Source organism: Corythoichthys intestinalis, chromosome 7, assembly GCF_030265065.1.
Source record: "Corythoichthys intestinalis isolate RoL2023-P3 chromosome 7, ASM3026506v1, whole genome shotgun sequence".
NCBI classification, from domain to species: Eukaryota; Metazoa; Chordata; class Actinopteri; order Syngnathiformes; family Syngnathidae; genus Corythoichthys; species Corythoichthys intestinalis.
The window spans coordinates 38,669,106-38,694,418 of record NC_080401.1 but is presented as its reverse complement, the minus strand read 5'-3'; the positions used below and the strand labels follow the sequence as shown (position 1 = coordinate 38,694,418).

Genomic DNA, 25,313 nt, shown 5'->3' with positions numbered 1-25,313 from the left:
TGATCGGAACAACCCTAGTCACCATATCAGAAGTCAACAAAAGGTTCCGAAGAAAAATGACCATGATTTGTTAAACATTCAGTCTTTTGAAGGCAGGAAGAAGGGTGTGTTTAGGATTATTGTCCGTTAGTGGATTGGACAGGAGGATTCGAGAGTTACTGTTGTCCGGGCAACGAGGGTTGTAGATTTTGCCACCTCAGTGTCAAAGGGGCTCTTGGAGTCTTGTCAGTTGTGTTAACAGTTGGCTATTGGGGGTTCTCCGGTGCTCCTTGTGTTAGGACAGAACGTCCCGCTATTTGTTCTGGACTGTCCGGGAGAATTGATTGCGAGAGTTGGTGTGTCAATCTTGCTCATGACACAAACGTTGGGCTTCCGTGATAAGAAGGCGTTGTGTATCTTTTATGCCCTATATTCTGCTTTTTTCCTTAAACTATGGTATAAGTGCTATTTATTTTATATTGGGTGTGTTAGAGTAATAAAAACAGTCAATCGGTCAATACGAGAAAAGATACTATTCCCTGATTAACTATATTAAGTGTGTTAGAATAATGCAAACAGTTGGACAGTGCCTACGAGGAAAGGTACTATCTCCTTCATCAGCATTCATTAATGCTCATGACAGTGTTATGTCATAATTATGATTGTCTAATGACAGTCTTATAGTGCCACTGTCAAAGAAATTGCTACCAAATACCATAACTAGAAATTAATGAAACAAGTGGAACAGTAACAGGGCACTGTTTCACCAGGGGCCAACCACCTCTTAAATCAATCACCGTCCATCCAATTTACGATTACATGTACACTTCCCTATCTCTACATTTTCCCACTCATCTCTACACCTGCGAATAACCAGGAAATGGCGTTATATCGAAAGCTCAAGTTGCTGGCAAACGCTAAGGTTGCGGACAACGTATCATGGAACATATATTATTTCCAAACTCTCGTATTGAGAGCACAACCATTAATAAAAAAATACACATCATGAGAAGTGGAAATGTAATACCTACTGCAATTGTACATTGAATTTAAGACAATGTAAGGCCTTGATTATGCGGATTTTAAATTTAAGAAGTTTTAAGACTTTTTAGGGACCCGCGGGAACCTGTGTTCATCCATCCAGGCATCCACCCATCCTTCCTTGCTATTATTTTTGCAATCTTTGTCCATTGAATGTTGTACATTTTGTCTAGCTGACCTTTGCATACACTATTATACTCTTAATTAGTGCTGTAACGATACGAAAATTAACTATACAATTTGTATCACGATTCTTGACCCACGATTCGATCCACAGGACAGTATTATTTTCAATATTTTACTTAAATTTCATTCATACTGAGATTTTTGGGGAAAAAAATAACCTGAACTTTTAACACAAATATGCAAAATATATTTGTAAATAGAAATATGTCAACAATCTATCCACCCAAAATTTTAATAATACAGTACCGTAATGGCCCGAATATAACGGCCCTGATTATAAGACGACCCCCTCTTTTTCAAGACTCAAGTTTGAAAAAAGACTTTTTGAACACCAAATTAATTTTTATACAGAAAATAATTACAGTACATCCGAAACAAATGATTATAACAATATATTTGAGAGAAAAAGCATGTTATTTTTCCTCATTTAAATCTTAGTATCTGAACATTTAAATACGTAAACTAAAGTGCAATCACATTCGTAAATGAATGGCTTCTGGTTTTTGAAATGTAAATAAACTAATCTATTGTGATAAAACAACCAAATTGCAATAACTGCATTAACCATCAAAGTGAAGTCTAACTGTAACTGTAGTCTTGAAACAAATCTGAATAAGGAAAAACATTGCAATAAAATAATGCAAACTGGTTAAACTTGAGAGTAGCTGAGATCTGTCATGACAGAACATCGCTTCAATGATATCTGGCGCCATCTATTGTCGTGAATGGGTATAATGTCTAGACCGCGGATACTGTATAAAACGACCCCCCTCTTTTTCAGTCTAATTTCAATGCAAAAAAAACACCGTTTTATATTCGGGCCAACACGGTATTATTCTTCGATTCTATCGTCTTATTCTAAAATACAGGATTGTGACCCTGAGTATTGCGATTTCGATATCGATAACCTGTATTGTTACAGCCATATACCTGTAATCTTAGATGAAATTTTTAATAATATAATGTTACCCTGTTAAGAAGACAAATGAAGGTTTATAATAGAATGACTGAACTTAAGTAGACTTGATCTTGGGGCTCTAATACATGTGGTCAATGTACAAGTATGTGTCTGCGTGTGTGTGTTTGCATGAAGGTATAAAAAGGTCAGAACCTGTGAGCGGATGTGTGAAGTCTGTCTGCTCATCAGCACAGAGCAGCACTCACTATCATTGGACGCTTCACTTTCGGGAGCACACACATGCATAAGCACACATTGCATGCAGTCAGTGTCACACAACCTAGATCGGACTGTTTTGACACGCTAAATCATGAGTGGTGAGTTTTGACTTTTCAGTCTTTTAAGAAAGGTGTGTTTTTCAATGGGAAAATGCTATAAAATTCAAACATCTACCATTATTTTTGGACTATAAGCCTCCACTTTTTTTTTTTTTTTACCCCACTTTGAACCTTATAGTCAAGGCTTATAGTCAAGTGTGTCTTATATATCTATTATGTCTTTTGTTGCAAATATTTCTGCGGCGTATGTGTGATAACATACCATTTTCATGTAAAATTTGGTGGGTGTGGCTTATAGTCAGGTGAGTGTTACGGTTCAAAAGTTACAGTAATTAGAAAACAAGTGAAATTAAACTAAAGTAAAAGAATGTATTGAGGGCAATGTTGCGTGACAGTAGTTTGGTGCCCCAGTATGTTTTGACAAGGTAGTCCAAAGTGATTTTCTCTTGCGGTGTGAAATGCTGCACACATTTCTTCAGGCCGCAGTCACACAATAGAATTTAAAATGAAGATTTGCGTCATGTTGTTGGAGATTCTGCTGTGATTTAAATGTAGAAATGTTCCATCTCACAAATGGTTTAAATAATTCTTTATACTTGTATAAAAGACACAACTAGATGTTAGAGGGATGCAATGGTGCGTCCTGATTACTGTCCATGATAAGTACAAACCCCAAATTTAATTGTAAGTTATAGTAAGTTTTTAATTTTTTTATTGTCCAAAGACAAGAAATTTAATGTTTAAACTTAGCGTGTTTTCCAATTTTTTTTTCCTTTAGAATTTGATGCCTGCAACATATGTATTCTGTCTGGATGAGGTAATGAGGCGGACTCAGCTGCGGAGTTCTCGGAACAAAGTTTTATTAGGAAAACAAATGTTCTTCCGCTGGCATGCGGGGATGAGGGAAAGTACAAACATAAAACGCTCCAAACGGAGGAATAAGTCAGGACAACTCCGATGAAAAATTAAAACACAAGGAACTCCAACAAGAAGGAAAAGTACAAACATAAAACACTCCAAATGGAGGAAAAAGCCAAGATAAGTAGGATCATAAGTTCAAACACAAAGCGATCCAAATCGAGGATAATATCTACAGTCCCTGACAAAAGTCTTGTCGCTTATCCATTTTGTAGAAACAATTGCTCACAACCTGACTTTTTATTATTCAATTGGTTTCAGAAATGGGTCATATGAAAGCTAAGACCCTCCCAAATGATGTTGAATGTACAAAAAAATATTTTTTTCACTGAAAAAAGATTTATCCTTTAATGAAGACATAAAGGTCAAATTTTGGCAAGACAAAAGTTTTGTCGCCTACAGAAAGTAGTGTGGAAATTGAACAAAAAATGTACTTCAAATACAAAAATATGTTACATAACATAAGCGAATTAAGTAGTGCTGCTGTGAGATCCAAATTTTATATTTTGTATGACTTCCATGGGCTTGAAGGACTGCATCCATGCAGTCCGGCAAGGATTCATACAATTTATTGATGATGTCATCAGGAACATCAAAGAAAGCAGTCTTGTATGCCTCCCAGAGTTCATCAACATTCTTGGGTTTTGTCTTCTATGCTTCCTCTTCCACCCTATCCCAGACATGCTCAGTGATGTTCATGTCTGGTGACTGGGCTGGCCAGTCTTGGAGGATCTTGATCTTTGCCTTTAGGAACTCTGAGGTAGAGATTGAAGTATGCGATGGAGCACCATCCTGCTGCAGAATTTGTCCCTTTTTTTGGTTAGGAATGTAAGAGGCAGCTAAGATTTGTTGATATTTCAAACTATTTATGTTGCCTTCCACCCTGCATATCCCTCACACACCCCCATACTGGATGTAACCCCAGACCATGATTTTGCCACCACCAAACTTCACTGTTTTCTGAGTAAATCTCGGATCCATGCGGCCTCCAGTAGGTCTCCTGCAACATTTGCGGCGACTGTGGTGTAATTCAATGGAAGATTCATCTGAAGAATCCACCTTTTTCCATCCTTTTGACAGGCTGTGGGCCTTGGCAAATGCCACACGGTTTTTTAATTGTTTGCACCCTGAGTGATCTGACCATTTTTTAAATAATAAAATATATAAGTAACAAACATTCAGAAAAATAGGTACAAATGACTTATTTTATGCAGAGTGAAATTGAATATATTTTGAAGATCACGCAAACATTGACTTTTTTAAATCATAAGAAAATGAATAAGTAGCCTAACATAAATGAACAAATATAAATCCAAAGTGCACATTAACAGCTAAGATGTTCTAAACCTCCCCATCAGAGTAAATAAAACTAAATATGATAAATAAGCCTCCTCAACTCTTTCGTTGCTTTTAAAGATTTGATCCATTTTATGTTGCGTTGCCCTTTTTTTGTCGCATCAATTCAACAAGCTTTTTTTTTTTTTCTTTTTTTTTTTTTGCTGTTCCAGAAAACATGCACATTCGAACCAATCAGAGCTAACCATCTCTGCTGATCACATGTCAGTATGTCAGCCAATTGAACGGATAAATGAGTCCAGGCGTTTTGCTTTGCTGCGTGCATTCGCACATTGACGTGACTCATCATCGTCAGACTCGGATAACTGCAGCAGCTGGGGAAACCTCCATGCCGTCCGTGGAATAAAATCAATAATGAATATTGGTGGAAACAAATTACGCTGCACAAGCACTTTATTATGCTTGTTGTTAACACTTGTGTATGTAAATCTGATGTTGATAGATTGTTTTCTTCTTGGAGATGAAATCCATGTGTGGCAGCTTAGCATTTTTTTTTTTTTTTCCTTACATAGCGTTTTGACAGTTGCTGTCACATTTTCGGAATCAAAGCACCGTGTACCGAAACAGCATTCCGGCCCTGAATCTTATACCGCAGGGGTCCCCAACCTTTTTTGCACTACGGACCGGTGTGATTTGGGTCTTTTTTTCACGGACCAGTGTTCTGTCAAATTTTGCACCCTTATAAAATTTTGCTCCCAAAGCTTTTGTGGCGGTGAAAAAAGCCCTTTTTTATTTGCCTGGCACAGCCAGACAATTCTCCCTGTGTTTTTCAAACACTGTGAGAAATAGTCTGGGACCCAGCCCATTAACGGCCACTCGAGCAAGGTACAAAATCAACCGTCCAATCAGATTTGTTTATTTGCGTGACGTGTTCTTAACGAGTAACGTCACTCTTGCGCGCCGAAAGTCGTCTCTACAACAACACAGATGGCGAACGGGAAAGCTGAGAATATGTTCCAATCCGCAGTGAAACCAGTTTTAAATTACCAAAAACGCATCGAAACAAGTCATGGACAACAGTCAACATGGCTCGCGCTAGCCATGTTGAATAAACTTCTCCATTCTCCGCTCACGCTAATTACTTGTCGCTTTAACAACGTCACGTCTGCCCGTCGCTGATTGGTCCACTTCGCTGTCTGTTTACTGTGGTTTGCTCTGCCCTCAGAGTTTGATCCGCCGGATGGTCGCCAGACTCAATCGCAGGAACAGCGGTGAGTCTGGTATACCAGGCAACTCTTTTATATTCAGTTGGACTCTCAAAGTTATCCAACGGTGCTAAAAAACTATTTACATCATAAACATACATGTGCAACATGAAAATGGCGTAAATTAAAGCTTAACGACACGGCGAAGTCGTTAAGTGAGATAGCTGTGTGCAGTTGTGTGCAGCTAACATGGCAAACGTAAGTTAATATTCCTTTCTTTAAAGAAAGTTTGTAGTGTGTACTTTGGAATCGCTGTATTCGCGGTCATTTTTAACGTTACGTGCAGGCCAAATTTGTCAGAACACCGGCTATGTGCGGCAGAAAAATACAGCAAATATAAAATAAAATTTGTTTTTAGCCCCGTCGTGTTAAGTGCAGGGAAAATACAACTCACCCTCTGAATCAGTGGGAGGCCTGAGCTTGTTTCGTTTATTTCAGTGCTCTCTTAGCGAAATCAGGATATTCCGAAATGACTTTAATCCAGAACTTCGGTAGAGTTGTTGTCTCAAATGTACGTTTAAGGTCGCCGTGATTTGCGATCTCTACAAGCTGATATTCCTGTTGCACAGACATGCTCGAATCACTTGGTTTATTCACCTACGGGTCACGAATCCACTCCTTTGCAGTTTGTGGGTCTTTAATGATTGGGAAGTAGCATAGATTTTGTTTTCTTCGAGGTCGTAGGCTCATCTTCTGGCTCGTGAGGCTCCCTTTTCCCCATAAAAAAATCTGTCCAAACATGTCTGTTTTTCAGTCATTCTAGTTTGGGGGCAAATTATTTCCGGGAACAAATGTGATGGGCGACGACCTACGTCATACGTTATTATCGAGGCCAACCGCACAAAGATATACAAAACAAGATGTTCTGCTAGCAGTCCAATCAGTGCATTTCTATGACAACCTCCCATTCTGTAGTTGTATATCTAGAGTAGACAGGGATATTGGTGTGTTAAGTGGCACAGGCCAAAGTCAATCGGCCTGAACGCAGTTGCTAATAAATTATTTATTATTTCTGCGCGGCCCAGTACTAAATGCGCCACAGACCGGTACCGGTCCGTGGCCCGGTCGTTGGGGACCCCTGTTATACCGGAACAGCATTCCGGCCCTGAATCTTATACCGGAACTTCGTTCTGGCCCTGAATCTTATACCGGAACTGCATTCCTGACTGTTCTGGCCTACTTTCACCTCTGGGACTATCTGAGAAAAAGGTTCGTTTAAAAAGGACCATACAGTGTGAAATCGCCACTGCTTCAAACCCCGGTTACCACAGTGGCAGTTCAACTCATAGACAACTGAGCTAAACAGCCTGGCTGACTGACCAGTTGCCAGTGCACTCTTTTGAAGGCATGGAAGAGAGGCTCAGTGCACACAATTTAGCACTTCAAGTTCAGTTTGTTCACAAAGTTAAGATTTGGAATTATGTCTACTGAAAATCTTAACTTAGTTAATAAGTTTTACAATGTCCCCAAGCTGTTACAGATACGATAAAGGGGCCCAAGACAAATTCCTAATCTTTAAAGTTTTCCTGCCCGCCTGTGTTGTCATGTGCTCTTTATCCTGGATTTGCAACTATTTCTTAGGTTAGATGTATTACACTTGGTTCCAACACCACCCTTTCTTGACATAGTAGTGTGAAAAAGCCCGTGACGGTGAAAAGCCGAATGTCACTTTGGTTTTTGTAATTCAAGATCTACTATTCTCCTTTGTTTATCTTGGGGGTAATAACTGAAAATATAAAAGAGTACCCTTAGAGGAAAAGAAGATAAGGACTGCCTGTTTATTAGAGGAGTATAAACGTTTGTTTGTTGAGGCCGTTTGACAGGAAACATTGTAACCTACATACAGTAGATAAGACACAGTAGCTTGAGACCAACCGCCACGTGCACACCTACTACTGTGTTGTGTTGCCAACGCAAGTAAAAAGGTAAGAATATGAAAATATTTTATACATTTTTGACAGCGTTTTCATTTTGGACTACAGTATTTGTTGAAGTGTCTAAATTGGTCAAATAACTAAATATTAGTTCAGAAAAATGACCATGGCTCAAGATGATGCAACATGCATGATGATGTTCCCCAGGTTTCATTAATAACATGAAATATCTGATTATGAAATTACCTTCATTTTCGGACATTAAGCCGCTATTTTTTTCCTTGCGGCTTATATTCCGGTGTGGCTTATTTGTTGATTTATTTGGGTGTAGGTAACATTTTATTTGACAGCAGCGTTATAAGACTGTCATAATTATGACATGAAACTATCATGGGCATTACTGAATGCTTATGACAGATCTCATTAAGTGTCATCTGTCAGATTATGTCACTAACTCCATTTATGTCCAGCTTCGATCTTTTACATCCATTCAAAAGTGAGATAAGTTGCCTTATAACACTAAAGGACATCTGTTATAAACATTCATTAATGCTCATCACCATGTCAAAATTATGATTGTCTAATGACAGTTTTGTGGCGCCACTGTCAAATAAAGTGTTACCGAAAACTATAACCAGCAATTGATGAAACAACTGGAACAGTAACTGAAGAAATACAGTGCCCTCCATAATTATTGGCACCCCTGAAAAAGATTTGTTTTTTAGCTTCTAATATTTTTTCATTCAAATAATATGGGACCTTAATGGAAAAAAAGAGAAAAATCCAACCTTCAATACAAGTGCATTCATTCTGTGGGGAAAAAATCCCACATAAAGAAAAAAAATATTCGACATCAAATAATGTGTGTCACAATTATTAGCACCTCTGGTGTTAATACTTTGTACAACCACCTTTTGCCAACAAAGCAAGGTCTGGGAACTGAGAAGGCCATAGGAGGAGTTTGATTTTGTGTCTGGTGAACCATTTCTATGTAGATTTGGCCATATGTTTAGGGTCATTGTCTTGCTGAAAGACCCAGTGATGACCCATCTTCAGCTTTCGGGCAGAGGGCAACAGATTTTGATTTAAAATGTCCTGGTATTTCAAAGCATTCATGATGCCATGCACCCTAACAAGGTTCCCAGGGCCTTTGGAAGTGAAACAGCCCCACAGCATCACTGACCCACCCCCATACTTACTCTGCCCGAAAGCTGAAGATGGGTCGTCACTGAGTCTTTCAGGAAGACAATGACCCTAAACATATGGTCAAATCTACATAGAAATGGTTCACCAGACACAAAATCAAGCTCTTCCCATGGCCATCTCAGTCCCCAGACCTTGTTTTGTTGGCAAAAGGGGGTTGTACAAAATATTAACACCAGGGGTGCTAATAATTGTGACACACATTATTTGATGTCAAATAATTTTTTCTTTATGTGGGATTTTTTCCCCACTGAATGAATGCACTTGCATTGAAGGTTGGATTTCTCTCTTTTTTTCCATTAAGGTCCCATATTATTTGAATTAATAAAAAAAACAGAAGCTAAAAAACACATCTTTTTCAGGGGTGCCAAAAATTATGGAGGGCACTCTAATTAGCATAGAAGATGAATTTTGACTTATTTACATCTGTAGTGCTGCAATGCATGCTAGGAGGCATGTTGGACAACAACAGTGTTAACAGCAGGTGGCAGCAGAAGTTGACTGTCTCCCCCAAGGGAGCAGTGATTGACAAATGAAGCTTCTCGAAGCAATGAAGCTTTGGAGCCAATTCACGGTGATTCATTTGGTCTTATGATACTGCTGTCAAATAGTGTTACCGGTTAATATCTTTTGCTGTAAATATCCCATAATACAGAGAGGACAGCTGCAGCTAATAGTCCAGTGCGGCTTATCGATGAACAAATGCCGTTTTCGTGTCAGATTTGGTGGGTGGCGGCTCATAGTCAGGTGCGCCTTATAAAGCGAAAATTAAGGTAGTAACACAAAAAAGAATTTCTCGTATATAAATTGTCAACATGCACACAGCCTTTATTTCAAAATTGTGTCTATTTAGTGAAAACTGTAGCTATAAAAAGTCTGTACAACTCTTTTCAAACACCAACAAAAACAAAATATTTTTCACCATTAATAACATTAAAACTCAGTTGGATTAAAAGATACAACATTTGTCGAAAGTGGTAATCAAAAACTTGAAATAATGTCAATAATGTGGTTGCGCAAGTGTGCACACTCACTTTTATTGGGATGTGTCCTTATGTATCACATGGGAGTCTGAACACCCAGTCATAACATTCCACTAAGATGGTCGTCCTCAATTGTGCAATAATATTATCTCAGTTTTTATTACTTTCCTTATCGAAAAGTTTAAGTGCAATTTTAGTATTTGTACAGGTTGTCCAAGGGGTTTGAAATGATTAGTTTTTTATCAAATTTGAGCAGGTGGTGTAGGCTTTCTTATGTTCATTTTAAGTTTTTTGTTCTCCCTGTCTAGTTTCGCATGAGACCTGCCTCCTGGACCAGGTTCTGGAGCTTATTATGAGTGAGAAGCCTCAGTCTAACAGCACCAGTCTTTTCCTAAACGAAGACGCGGAAAAAACCCACGTACCCGAAAGAGCGGACTTAAAGAGGCGAGTTTGTGCGGCCATGGAGAGGAGGGCGAGCATCATGAAGGACAAAATAAATTCCATCAACAAGGAGAGCGTCAAAGGTGTTCTCAAAAGGAACCTCTTTGTTATATTCACTATTGCTGCTGTGGCTTTGGGTGAGTGTTTAAAAGATGATGACAAGATTTATACTCTTGAAAAAATATAGAGATGCAATTTCTGGAGAAATTGCGTGGGGATGCTTTGCTCTCACTTTCTGTAGATTTTCAAGTCACTTTTTGTGTGAATTCATTCGCTGCCATTGACGATGCTAGACGTCCAATCCATTTGGACTAGGAGAGGTGGATGAACGTTAGTACGTTCGCCCATCCCAGTTTTTCACGGTTTTTCGATTTGTCGCAATTTTTTGTTGTTGTTGCAATTTTTGTATTTTTCAGATTTCAGTTTTGTTCAATTTTGTAATTTCCTTCCACAGTTTAGCTCATTTTCTGTTTATTTTCAGTGAGGTTTTCTCTGCTTTTTTTTTTTTTTAATCCCTTTATCATGTTTGTTTTTTTGTATTTTTCATGGTTTTCGACTTTTTTTTTGTTGTTGCAGTTTTTCAATTTTCCAAATTTTTTGTGGTTTTCGCGGCTGTGTTTTTTTCCCATGCAAATTATGTGAATCGGATATAGTATGAGATACGTTTTGAAATTTTAAATCTTTTAGCCATTGGAAATGAATGGGGCTTTTTTAAATTGAAAAATCCACATTTTTGACACACCAGTAAGTGGGGCAAATCGAAAAAAAACAAACAAAAAAAAACGTTGAGAATCGGTGAAAGCGTGCGCCCTGTGCAGCGTGCCAAATAAGTAGTCGAGAAAAGAAATACTAGTATACAAGTTACAATGAATAAAAATGTCTTCAACCCTTTCAGGTAAAGTTGTTACTACTGTAGGCAGCTATTAATTAGTTGACTCTTAAGACCTTTAACCCTTTATAGGGCAAGTGACTATTTTTGGTCATTTAAAAAAAATTAAAGCAACACTAGGTAACTTTTCAACCTTTATAAAATATTTTCATATCATTTGTGATAATATGCCGACTGACAACAAGTTGAATGACACCTCTTGTATATCTTTGGGGGGTCCGTATCGCTTTCACCGGCACAAATTAACTTTGAGTAAGGTGGCAGGAACCCTGCCACACACAAAAAAAAAAACTACAAATGTGCTGACTGCTTTGTGGCATATGGAACTTCCCCCTTTCCCCATTCATTTTTAAGACGGAAGTCAATGCGAAAAGTTTCGTGCGAATTCTGTAAAAATAGCAGAGCAACAAAAGAGACAAAAAGTTCTGTCTAAGGAGGAAAAAAAGGAAGGCTACCAGGATATACAGGATAAACATTGGCCCGGCTTTTACTCGCTGGCGTGATATCCCCCCCTCTCAACCAAACTCGTCAGCGCTGACTAGTTCAGGTGCGGTGAGAGGTTTAGCCACACTAAACCCACAGGCCTGCTAACCGTCATATGCTATTGTTTAGCCACAACTGGATTAATTTCCTTATTACTATTCATTAGGGCTGTCAAATTTATCGCGTGAACGGGCGTTTTTTTTTTTTTTTTAATTAACCACGTTAAAATATTTGACGCAATTAACGCATGCACGGAATGACCCGTTCATGCGTTGCCTCAAACAGTTTACAATGACGCCGTTTTAGCACATTGAGAGCGAAAAGGCAGAGAAATGCGAGTGGACAGAGGCTTTCATTGGACCATGCCTTTTATTGGCTTAAGCTTTGGTAGCCACTACTAACAGTCATGGTTGCCCAACTTCCAATCATGCATTTGGGCGGAGCAAGAGACGATCTTTTTCTTAACTCGCTTAATTGAACACAACGCAGAACATATTGTATACCATTTGCAGCCACTACTGACAGTCATGGTTGCTCAACTTCCCATCATGCATTTGGGCGGAGCAGGAGACATTCTTTTTCTTAATATAAAATTACTAAAATTTGTACTCAAATTTATCTTTTAAGAACTACAAGTGTTTCTATCCGTGGATCCCTTTAACAGAAAGAATGTTAATAATGTTAATGCCATCTTGTGGATTTATTGTTATAATAAACAAATATGTTTATGTCCGTCTTGTGTCTTATCTTTCCATTCCAACAGTAATTTACAGAAAAATATGGCATATTTTAGAGATGGTTTGAATTGCAATTAATTACGATTAATTAATTTTTAAGCTGTGATTAACTCGATTAAAAATTTTAATCGTTTAACAGCCCTACTATTCATCCTTCACACAGCCGCTGGATACAGAAATCTAATTTAATTTAAATTTAATCCATCTGCAGGCGACCGGGAGATTGATTTTTGATTGATTGATGATTTTACGACACTGCGGCAGTGCGCTGGTTCTCATGGGAAACGCAGCGCTACTCCTCATGGGAAACAAGTCTTTCTTAAGGCAAACACTACCACTTTTGTCCACTGGCGTTGCTAAAATCGACTAAAACTGAGTTACCAAGGGTTGCTTTAAATATGAGGAATTATTATTCATTCATTCATTCATCTTCTGAACTGCATATTCTATATACAGTACTGTGCAAAAGTTTTAGGCAGGTGTCCTGCCTAAAACTTTTGCACAGTGCTGTATATTTTTATTATACTATGTATATACAGGATATACTGTATGTATATATTTTCCCCAAGTGGAAACTTCCATGATCCTAATAAATTTAATAATTAAAAAATATATATATACAGTACTGTGCAAAAGCTTTAGGCAGGTGTCCTGCCTAAAACTTTTGCACAGTACTGTATATTTTTAAATGATTAATCATTAATGTATTTTTTATATTTTTGTATTATAATAGATACATTTATAAATAAATACATCATTAATAAAAACTTTTTCTATAGTATTTACGTCATTGCATGCCATTGATGGTGATAGAGATCCAATTCATTTGAACAAGGAATACTAGCTGTGCCTGTGAATACTCATGCATTGACGACACGAGACGTCCAATCCGTTTTGACAGAGAGGGACGATTAAACGTCTGTTCATTCGCCCCTCCCAGTAAAAAAGGATTAAATGTTCAATGCTGTCAGGAAAATCCTTAATAACACCAGGAGTCTCGCCTCCCACCCATTGGGGATTGAATCATCAGGCCAGTCGTCCACTCGGACGTCTCTAGAGTCTCTTTTACATGCGCATGGAAGAATGGAGTGAAACACACAAAGGATGCGTTCACAAGCAAACTTGGTTTATTTCCACAATGCATTTTCCTTTAAAGCAACATGGATACATATTCATGAAACAGAATAAACATTCAAACATGGCAATGGTCTATTGGTTATATTCAAATCAGGTAAAAGTGAGTGGCCCTCCTCTTCACTCGCCCTCCCCAGTCACATGTGTTTCTTCCCCTAGTGAGATAATGTCAAAATGTTTACAACAATGCTATCGCCTTTAAGCAATTAAGTACTTCAAGAAACATCATTTGTTTGGAGCAACATCTGTTTCTCGTAAACTTATCCCCAGGGGAGGCTTTGAGTAGCCAGCCCACCACCCCCTCTTTACTGTGGAATGTGACCTGTAGAAACTCAAAGCACTTAGTGAATACATGGGTTACAATTTAATAAAACCACTAACTAGGATAAATGCAATTCCCTTTTCCTTCCTAATATTTCCCTAACAAATGCCGTCAGTAGCAACCAATGAGTTAAATGAGTGCCCTGTAATACAAAAAAAAAAAAAAAAGAAAAAGAAAAAACCTAATTCATGCATAAAAGGGTTAAAACAAGTTATTTTTTGCTTATAAAAAGTTTGGCCAATATCTCAAATAAGCTTTTCCTGAAATGACACCTTTTAGGGCTTTTTTCCCCTATTGTAAATAATGTTGGAAAGACTATTTGATTTTTTTGCTGTGTAGCTATAATTTACATCTTTTCCCCTTTCTTAAGGTATCATTTTGGGCTTCGCTTTACGCTCCCACAACCTGTCCCTGAGGGAGATAAAGTATTTCTCCTTTCCTGGGGAGTTACTGATGAGGATGCTTAAGATGCTGGTGCTGCCTCTGATCGTCTCCAGCCTGGTCACAGGTGCATTTTCCTCACCGTCACAACACGTTTAAAGCAAATACCAGTCCTGTTAATATACTCTCTTGTAGGAATGGCATCCTTGGACAGCAAAGCATCCGGGAAAATGGGTGTACGCGCTGTAATCTACTACATGGTGACCACCCTGATCGCTGTTTTCATCGGCATTGTCATTGTAGTCATCATCAAGCCTGGCAAAGGCAGCAGGGACAGCCCCATGGCAAAGAATGGAAATGTGGAACTTGTTCATGCGACAGACGCTTTCCTGGATCTCATCAGGTAAACTAGGAGTTCAGCTAATTTTCTTAATTTTACCTCATTTAACAGTTTGGTCATAATAGCTCACTCATTACTGCTGTAATTTTCGGACTATAAGCCGCTACTTTTCCCCCTCCTTTTGCATCCTGTGCCTTATAGTCCTGTGCGGCTTATTTGTAGCTTTATTTGGGTTAATAGGTAATACTTTATTCGACAGCGGCGTCAGACTGTCATTAGACCGTCATAATTATGACATGACAATATCATGGGCATTACTGAATGCTTATGACGGATGTCATCCAGTGTTATCCGGCAAATTATGTCACTAACTCCATTTATGTCCAGCTCAGATCTTTTACATCCATTGAAAAGTGAGATTTTCGCGGTTAATGGGGACGCCCTTACACTATAATCGAAATCCGCAAAGTGGAGGTGTAGCTTATATACATTGAATTTTTTGGGTGTGCTCAAAGTATTTATTCAGATTTAGCATCAAAAAGAGATACATATACAGTGGGGCAAATAAGTATTTAGTCAACCACTAATTGTGCAAGTTCTCCCACTTGAAAATATTAGAGAGGCCTGTAATTGTCAACATGGGTAAACCTCATCCATGAGAGCAGAATGTGGAAAAAAAACAGAAAATCACATTGTTTGATTTTTAAAGAATTTATTTGCAAATCATGGTGGAAAAAGAGTATTTGGTCAATACCAAAAGTTCATCTCAATACTTTGTTATGTACCCTTTGTTGGCAATAACGGAGGCCAAACGTTTTCTGTAACTCTTCACAAGCTTTTCACACACTGTTGCTGGTATTTTGGCCCATTCCTCTATGCAAATCTCCTCTAAAGCAGTCATGTTTTGGGGCTGTCATTGGGCAACACGGACTTTCACACTGTTACACAGATCAGTCATCCTGGTCCCTTTTCAGAAAAACAGCCCCAAAGCATTATGTTTCCAACCCCATGCTTCACAGTGGGTATGATGTTCTTCGGATGCAATTCAGTGTTCTTTCTCCTCCAAACACGAGAACCTGTGTTTCTACCAAAAAGTTCTATTTTGGTTTCATCTGACCATAACACATTCTCCCAGTCCTCTTCTGGATCATCCAAATGCTCTCTTGCGAACCGCAGACGGACCTGGACTTGTACTATCTTCAGCAGGGGGACGCGTCTGGCAGTGCAGGATTTGAGTCCCTGGCGGCGCATTGTGTTACTGATAGTAGCCTTTGTTGCTGTGGTCCCAGCTCTCTGTGGGTCATTCACTAGGTCCCCCCGTGTGGTTCTGGGATTTTTGCTCACCGTTGTTGTTATCATTTTGACGCCACGTGGTGAGATCTTGCATGGCGCCCCAGATCAAGGAAGATTATCAGTGGTCTTGTATGTCTTCCATTTTGTAATAATTGCTCCCACAGTTGATTTCTTTACACCAAGCGTTTTACCAATTGCAGATTCAGTCTTCCCAGCCTGGTGCAGGTCTACAATTTTGTCTCTGGTGTCCTCCGACAGCTCTTTGGTCTTGGCCATAGTGGAGTTTGGAGTGTGACTGACTGAAGTTGTGGACAGGTGTCTTATATACCGATAATGAGTTAAAACAGGTGCCAATAATACAGGTAACGAGTGGAGCCTCGTTAGAAGAAGTTAGACCTCTTTGACAGCCAAAAATCGTGCTTGTTTGTAGGTGACCAAATACTTATTTTCTACTCTAATTCGGAAATAAATTCTTTAAAAATCAAACAATGTGATTGTTTTGTTTTTTTTCACATTCTGTCTCTCGTGGTTGAGGTTTACCCATGTTGACAATTACAGGCCTCTCTAATCTTTTCAAGTAGGAGAACTTGAACACAATTGGTGCTTGACTAAATACTTATTTGCCCCACTGTGGGACATGTTTTCCCCCTTTATCCCCAAAGTATCAGTCTTTATTAACTTCTTTATTGAGTGACTCTCAAATAAACTCATGCTGCTTAGAACAGCACACAACACAACACAATGAGTTGCCATAGCATACTACAGCCAATGTTTAACAAGTTATACGAGTCGGCACCTTTGGAAGGTAGCAATGTACAAGCTTCTCTGGCAAGTTCAAAGCAGCTCCCTTGTCACTCATCGTTAACTTTAACAAGCTGCAGCTGCCTGGTGAGAGAGAAATGGTATCAAGAGGGAGAGTGAGAGCCTGTACGTGATCGGATGGGAAATCTCTGTGACGGCGCGATGTTTAAAGCACGAAGTAGCGAGAGGTCACTGTATATATTTTTGAACCCTTATAGGACTCTCATTAAACTCACTGGCTGCCTTTGATGTGGCTAGACGTCCAATCCATTTTTACTGGGAAAAGCAAATGAACGTTCATTCGCCCCTCCCAGTCAAAATGGATGGGACGTCTACCGGCATTATTGGCATGCAATGAGTCAAATACTATGAAAAGTAATAGTGTGTATTTCTATTTAAATTTCATTCTAATTTCAATAATTTATTTTTTAAATTAAATTTGTATTCATTTATAAAATGATCTATAATCACCAAAATATGAAAAATACAATAATGATGAATAATTAATAATAATAATAACAATAATATACATTAACATTATAACATTTAAGTAGTAAATAGTCACTTGCGCTATAGAGGGTTGGTTAAAGACTTGAATTGAATTAATTTAAGCTTCTTGAGCAGGCAATATGAAATATTTTCATCAGTTCCTGCGGGCCAATGAAAACTGGGCCGTGAACATAAGCGGAGTTTGACTTTTGGGGTGAGGGGGGCACAACATGATGACCCCGAAACGCAGTGTCAGCAATAAAATTAACCTACGAGAATATTTATAATAATAAGTTGACAATGAGCGTTTTTTATTACCCATCATTCTTGAGGAGAATTCTCAATCAGGCTGATTAGGCAATACTTTTCGCCAAGATTGTCATCCATTGAATATTGTATGACCGCCGGTGTCGTGCCAATGTAGTTACCCCAGTCAAAAATTGTATCCCCTGGGCGGAGCCATATAGAGGTAGATACAGTGGGGAGAACAAGTATTTGATACACTGTCAATGGGTTTTCCCATTGGCAGTGTATGTGTCTTTATTATTCAACCAAAAAAATGTCGCTTCAATCAAAAAAGAAAAAAGTGTTTGAATGCAAAAGGTTGCTCCTGCAAACAAATGCATGTGAAAGCTATTTTTCTTAGATTTTTTTTTTTAGATTGAAATAACGTTTTTTTGCCGAATGCAACTTTGTTGAATGACGTAATGTTGATTTGTGTTTGGGCCACTTTTTGGCATTATTATTCAATCAAACAATAAGTTTCTTCAAAACAAATATTTTTCAAAAAGAAAAATCACCCAAATCAAAAAAAGAAAAATTTCAATCATGGAAAGGTTTTTGAATGCGAAAAAATATTTGAGATTGAAAAATTTGCATTTGAACACTTAATTTTTCATTGAAAAAGTTTTCTTTGATTGAAGCAATCCTTTTTGTGTTTGGGCCATATTATGGGTAGGACATTTGTGTCTAAATCATTCAATCCCAAAAAAAGTTGCTTCAATCAAAAAAGTATTTTCAATCAAAGAAAAAAATAATTTGAAAAATAAAATTGCCCTCCCCTAATTTTTTTTTTTTGAGTGAAAATTATATGCAAAGCAAATGACCATCTAAGGTGCTAGCCACATGATCTGTTCGAAAATTTTGACCCGTCATAATTTTTTTTTTTTTTTTTTCATTTCATTCATTTTTGTTGCAGTTTTATTGCTTTACAATTTTTATATTTATAGGAAAATCTATTACATGCAATGACACTTTTTGGCCACCATGGGGGGGGCTGGCCCCACTGCCCCCCCCCCTTAAAATCCGCTTATGGCAGTGAACCGTAGTTTTGACACCCCTGAACTAGATGTTGGTGAATTGTTGCATCTATAGTTTGTTTATCATGTAAATGTATATATTGATTCATTAAAGAAAATTTGTATTTGTGTATTTCTTCGCAGGAACATGTTTCCGCCCAATCTTGTCGAAGCTTGTTTCAAGCAGGTGAGAAACATTTTTAACAGCGTGTTTAATCAAACCCAACCAACTCAAAATGCTGAAAATGTACAGTGCCCTCCCAAAGTATTGGCATCCCTGAAAAAGATGTGTTTTTTTAGCTTCTAATAATTTTTTTTTTAATTCAAATAATAAGGGACCTTAATGGAAAAAAAGAGAAAAATCCAACCTTCAATACAAGTGCATTCATTCTGTGGGGAAAAAAATCCCACATAAAGAAAAAAATATTTGACATCAAATAATGTGTGTCACAATTATTAGCACCCCTGGTGTTACTACTTTGTACATCCCCCTTTTGCCAACAAAACAAGGTCTGGGGATTGAGATGGCCATGGGAGGAGCTTGATTTTGTATCTGGTGAACCATTTCTGTGTAGATTTGGCCATATGTTTAGGGTCATTGTCTTGCTGAAAGACCCAGTGACGACCCATCATCAGCGTTCGGGCAGAGGGCAACAGATTTTGATTTAAAATGTCCTGGTATTTCAAAGCATTCATGATGCCATGCACCCTAACAAGGTTCCCAGGGCCTTTGGAAGCGAAACAGCCCCACAGCATCACTGACCCACCCCCATACTTCACAGTGGGTATGAGGTGCTTTTCAGCATGCGCATCTTTCGTGTGCACACAAAATACACACGGTCCCAGGCTTCAACTGGGACCGTGTGCTTTGGTCAGATGAGACCAAGATTGAGCTTTTTGGCAACAAACACTCTAAGTGGGTCTGGCGTGCCACGAAAGATGGGCATGCTGAAAAGCACCTCATACCCACTGTGAAGTATGGGGGTGGGTCAGCGATGCTGTGGGGCTGTTTTGCTTCCAAAGGCACTGGGAACCTTGTTAGGGTGCATGGCATCATGAATGCTTTGAAATACCAGGACATTTTAAATTAAAATCTGTTGCCCTCTGCCCGAAAGCGGAAGATGGGTCTTCACTGGGTCTTTCAGCAAGACAATGACCCTAAACATATGGCCAAATCTACACAGAAATGGTTCACCAGACACAAAATCAAGGTCCTCCCATGGCCATCTCAGTCCCCAGACCTTGTTTTGTTGGCAAAAGGGGGCTGTACAAAGTATTAACAACAGAGGTGCTAATAATTGTGACACACATTATTCGATGTCAAATGTTTTTTTTCTTTATGTGGGATTTTTTCCCCCACTGAATGAATGCACTTGTATTGAAGGTTGGATTTTTCTCTTTTTTTCCATTAAGGTCCCATATTATTTGAATTAGAAAAAAAAAAATAGACGCTAAAAAACACATCTTTTTCAGGGGTGCCAATAATTATGGAGGCCACTGTAAAATGCTTGTCTACAATATCGCTTGGCTCTGTTGTTGTAGTACAAAACCACGTACAAGCGGATTATGCACACGAGGAATGTGACCATGAGCCCTAACCTTACTGACAACGCGATGAATGTGGAAGACGCCAACTCCAATCATAGCGGGACCCTTCACACCATCCAAGTGAGTTCATGTGACCCCATCGCTTTGGCTGGCATGTCCATCTCAAAACCATGACAATGACAGCCTCACCCATGTGCTCACAGGAGACATTGGAGGAGACGGTACCCATGTCGGGCAGCTCTGATGGCGTCAACGCTCTGGGTCTGGTTTTCTTCTCCATGTGCTTTGGTTTGGTCATCGGCAACATGAAGCAAAAGGGTCAGGCCCTCAGGGACTTCTTTGACTGCCTCAATGAAGCCATCATGAGGCTGGTAGCGATCATCATCTGGTCAGTTCACACGCATACTCAGCAATGCATTACTAGAAGTGGAGTTGCCTACTTTCCTCAACAATTTTAACATGTGCTCATATGCAAGGTATGCACCGGTGGGCATCCTCTTCCTAATTGCGGGCAAGATCATGGAGATGAAGGATCTGGCGGAGATGGGCGGCCAGTTGGCCATGTACACGGTGTCGGTCATTGTTGGCCTTCTCATCCACGGCCTCTTTGTACTGCCGCTGCTTTACTTCATGGTGACCAGGAAGAACCCTTACAGCTTCACCGCAGGCCTGCTGCAAGCACTCATGACCGCTCTGGGAACCTCCTCCAGGTGAATGAATCGCAGGTTGTGTCAAATATTAATAATTGTAAATAAGACGAATTGTCTTTTATCATTTTCATTTTGACAGCTCTGCTACTCTGCCCATCACTTTCCGATGCCTGGAGGAGAATAATCGCGTGGACAAACGCGTGACCCGCTTTGTCCTACCCGTGGGCGCCACCATCAACATGGATGGTACGGCACTCTATGAAGCCGTCGCAGCAATTTTTATCGCCCAGGTCAATGACATGGATCTGAACTTTGGCCAGATTCTCACCATCAGGTAGTAAAATTTAATATATACAGAATATATAATATTTTATTTATTTATTTTTTTCAAAGAGGAGCATGACACATATACAGTATAAAAAGTGAAATTTAATTGCTTGTACAGTGAGGAGCAGAGGTATTTGTGATTTTGTAGCGGTGCCAATACTTTTGGCCAGCAGTGTAGGTAGAGGTCTGAAATTTCAATCATAGATGCATTTCCACTTATAAAGACATGATCTTATAAAAAATTCCGGAACTCACAATGTATGATTTTTCAATAATTTATATGTAATTTACTGGGGTTAATTAGTATTTGTATCAATGAGTAAATCAGTGCTAATATTTATTTAGTGTAGAAGCCTTTGTTTGTGATTACAGAGGTCAAACGCTTTCTGTAGTTCTTCACCAGGTTTTCACATTTGGAAACTGGGATTTTGGCCCATTCCTCCACACAAATCTTCTGTAGATCTGTCAGGTTTCCCGGCTGTCATTGAAAAGCATGAAGTTCCAGCTCTATCCAAATATTTTCTATTGAATTGAGGTCTGGAGACTGGCTATGCCACTCCAGAACCTTGATATGCTTTTTACGCTGCCACTCCTTGGTCAGCTTGGCTGTGTGCTTCGAATCATTGTCATGTTGGAAGATCCACCCAAGACTCATCTTCAAGTCTCTGACCCAGGGAAGGAGGTTGTGGCTCAAAATCTGACGATACATTTCACCATTCATTCTCTGCTTTATACATTACAGTCATCCTGTCCCCTTTGCCGAGAAGCTGCCCCAAAGGATGAGGTTTCCACCCTCGTACTTCATAGTGGGGATGGTGTTCTTGGGATTGTGCTCATCCTTCTTTTTCCTCCACACACGACGAGTAAAGTTGGTCTCTTCTGACCACATGATTTTCTCCAATGACGTCTCTGCATCATTCAGATGGTCCCTGGCAAACTTCAGATGGGCCTTCACATGTACTGGCTTCAACAGGGGAACTTTCTGAGCAATGCATAATTTTAAACCATTGCACCGTCGTGTTCTACTGACAGTAGCCTTTGAAACTGTGCATCCTGCTCTCTTCAGGTCATTGACCAGCTCCTGCCGTGTAGTTCTAGGATGAGCCCTCACTTTTCTCATCATGAGTGATGTCCCACGAGGAGAGATTTTACATGGAGCCCCAGTCCGAGGTAGATTATCAGTCATGTATAGCCTATTCCATTTTCTAACAATTGCTGCAACTGTTTGTCTATTCTAACCAAGCTGCTTTCCAATTGTCCCATAGCCTTTTCCAGCTCTGTGGAGTGCAACAATTTTTTCAGTGGTGTTTTTCGAAAGCTCTCTGGTCTTGCCCATGGTAACAGTTGGATTATGAATGACTGGGGGGTGCACAGGTGACAATTATGAGCTCAAACAGGTGGTGGGTGGTTACTCATGGGATAAAGCTGAGGGTTTTTTAAGGTAGACTGACAATTCCTTGAGTGTAATAAATATTGCCTATTCTCAGGGGAACAAATATTTATGAACCCCAGTAAATTACAAATAAATGATCATAGATTATTTAAAAAAAAAAAAAAAAAAAAAAGGAAAAAAAACCATACAATTTGATTTCTGGATTTTTAAAATAATGTCTTTAAGAGTGGAAATGCATTTATGATTGAAATTTCAGACCTCTACCTATTTTCTAAGTGGATTAACTTAAAATCACCAGGGGTGCAAATATGTCTGCCCCTCGCTGTATATCAATATTTGGGTCTCTAGATTGTCTGTTTACATGTAAAACTTTTAGTAAACTGCTACCAGAAAATGTGCCTAACCTCATTCAATGCCATTTTCAAAAAAGAGAACTAGTTTTAGAGGATTTTGAATGATGTTTCAATATTATACTGTGTTATACAATATTATACAGTGGGGCAAATAAGTATTTAGTCATCCGCTAATTGTGCAAGTTCTCCCACTTAAAAATATTAGAGAGGCCTGTAATTGTCAACATGGGTAAACCTCAACCATGAGAGACAGAATGTGGAGAAAAAAACAGAAAATCACATTGTTTGCTTTTTAAAGAGTCTATTTGCAAATCATGGTGAAAAATAAGTATTTGGTCAATACCAAAAGTTCATCTCAATACTTTGTTATGTACTCTTTGTTAGCAATAACGGAGGCCAAACATTTTCTGTAACTCTTCACAAGCTTTTCACACACTGTTGCTGGTATTTTGGCCCATTCCTCCATGCAGATCTCCTCCAGAGCAGTGATGTTTTGGGGCTGTCGTTGGGCAACACGGACTTTCAACTCCCTCCACAGATTTTCTACGGGGTTGAGATCTGGAGACTGGCTAGGCCACTCCAGGACCTTGAAATGCTTCTTAAAAAGCCACTCCTTTGTTGCCCTGGCTGTGTGTTTGAGATCATTGTCATGCTGAAAGACCCAGCCACGTCTCATCTTCAATGCCCTTGCTGATGGAAGAAGATTTTCACTCAAAATCTCTTGATACATGGCCCCATTCATTCTTTCCTAGTTTACACAGATCAGTCGTCCGGGTCCTTTTGCAGAAAAACAGCCCCAAATCATGATGTTTCCACCCCCATGCTTCACAGTGGGTATGGTGTTCTTCGAATGTAATTCAGTATTCTTTCTCCTCCAAACACAAGAACCTGTGTTTCTATCAAAAAGTTCTATTTTGGTTTCATCTGACCATAACACATTCTCCCAGTCCTTGGATCATCCAAATGCTCTCTAGCGAACCGCAGAAGGGCCTGGACGTGTACTGGCTTCAGCAGGGGGACATGTCTGGAAGTGCAGGATTTGAGTCCCTGCCGGTGCATTGTGTTACTGATAGTAGCCTTTGTTACTGTGGTCCCAGCTCTCTGTAGGTCATTCACTAGGTCCCCCCGTGTGATTCTGGGATTTTTGCTCACCGTTCTTGTTATCATTTTGACGCCACGGGGTGAGATCTTGCATGGAGCCCCAGATTGGGGGCGCATTATCAGTGGTCTTGTATGTCTTCCATTTTCGAATAATTGTTCCCACAGTTGATTTCTTTACACCAAGCGTTTTACCTATTGCAGATTCAGTCTTCCCAGCCTGGTGCAGGTCTACAATTTTGTCTCTGGTGTCCTTCGACAACTCTTTGGTCTTGGCCATAGTGGAGTTTGGAGTGTGACTGACTGAGGGTTGTGGACAGGTGTCTTTTATACCGATAATGAGTTAAAAAAGGTGCCATTAATACAGGTAACGAGTGGAGCCTCGTTAGACCTCATTAGAAGAAGTTAGACCTCTTTGACAGCCAGAGAAATCTTGCTTGTTTGTATGTGACCAAATACTTATTTTCCACTCTAATTTGGAAATAAATTCTTTAAAAATTAAACAATGTGATTTTCTGTTTTTTTCCCACTTTCTGTCTCTCAGGGTTGAGGTTTACCCATGTTGACAATTATAGACCTCTAATCTTTTCAAGTAGGAGAACTTGCACAATTGGTGGTTGACTAAATACTTATTTACCCCACTGTATTTATGTATTATTAATGTACACTAAATCTGCAGTACCAGGAAAATAGGCTGATTCGACCTTTTTCCATTCTTGGCAACACTGCCGAACATTCCCCCTCCCCATTTTCTGTTGCACGATTTTTTAAAACTGATTCCATTCAGTTTTCGGTTGCTGATTCGAATCTACCATGAGTTTTTTCCCTGTATGCTTTAGTTTTCACACATTTTTTTCTATTATTCTGGGTTTGGAGCATAACCTGCAATTCAAATACATTAATTCATTTAACTCGTCTGTGATGTACACTTACATGTTCATTATTATTTTCATTAATGTTCATAATATTAAAAACACATGTAATGCCATTTTTTCTCACGAAATCCCATATGAAAACATCATTACTCCGCTCTCACTCTATCCTCTCCCGACGCCCACTCAGTATCACGGCAACTGCTGCCAGTATTGGAGCAGCAGGCATTCCTCAGGCTGGCCTGGTTACCATGGTGATAGTATTGACATCAGTAGGACTTCCCACGGAGGACATAACACTGATCATCGCTGTGGATTGGTTCCTGTGAGTTACCTGTTAAATGTCAGCGTGATGGGTGATTGGTCGGGTATTTCTGCTTAAATGTCATAGTCATGCTCGAGGGCAACCCATGAGGTGCCACCATGAAACATTTATAATCAGTCACATATCTTTCTGTCCTCGTGCTGACTCTGTATGTGGTG

The 25,313-nt window shown here is 39.3% G+C and overlaps 1 protein-coding gene across 1 annotated transcript in view; it reads left to right on the top strand.

The window, feature by feature from the left end:
- Nucleotides 1-25,313, top strand: part of slc1a6 (solute carrier family 1 member 6) — a 29,901-nt gene that overhangs the window by 2,275 nt on the left and 2,313 nt on the right. The window contains exons 4-12 of the mRNA XM_057840400.1: nucleotides 10,290-10,559; nucleotides 14,358-14,495; nucleotides 14,564-14,771; nucleotides 18,734-18,776; nucleotides 20,132-20,257; nucleotides 20,341-20,525; nucleotides 20,614-20,847; nucleotides 20,927-21,121; nucleotides 25,021-25,155. Coding sequence (XP_057696383.1) covers nucleotides 10,334-10,559; nucleotides 14,358-14,495; nucleotides 14,564-14,771; nucleotides 18,734-18,776; nucleotides 20,132-20,257; nucleotides 20,341-20,525; nucleotides 20,614-20,847; nucleotides 20,927-21,121; nucleotides 25,021-25,155 — 1,490 coding nt within the window. The 5' untranslated portion in view covers nucleotides 10,290-10,333. The remainder of the gene's footprint in view (nucleotides 1-10,289; nucleotides 10,560-14,357; nucleotides 14,496-14,563; nucleotides 14,772-18,733; nucleotides 18,777-20,131; nucleotides 20,258-20,340; nucleotides 20,526-20,613; nucleotides 20,848-20,926; nucleotides 21,122-25,020; nucleotides 25,156-25,313) is intronic.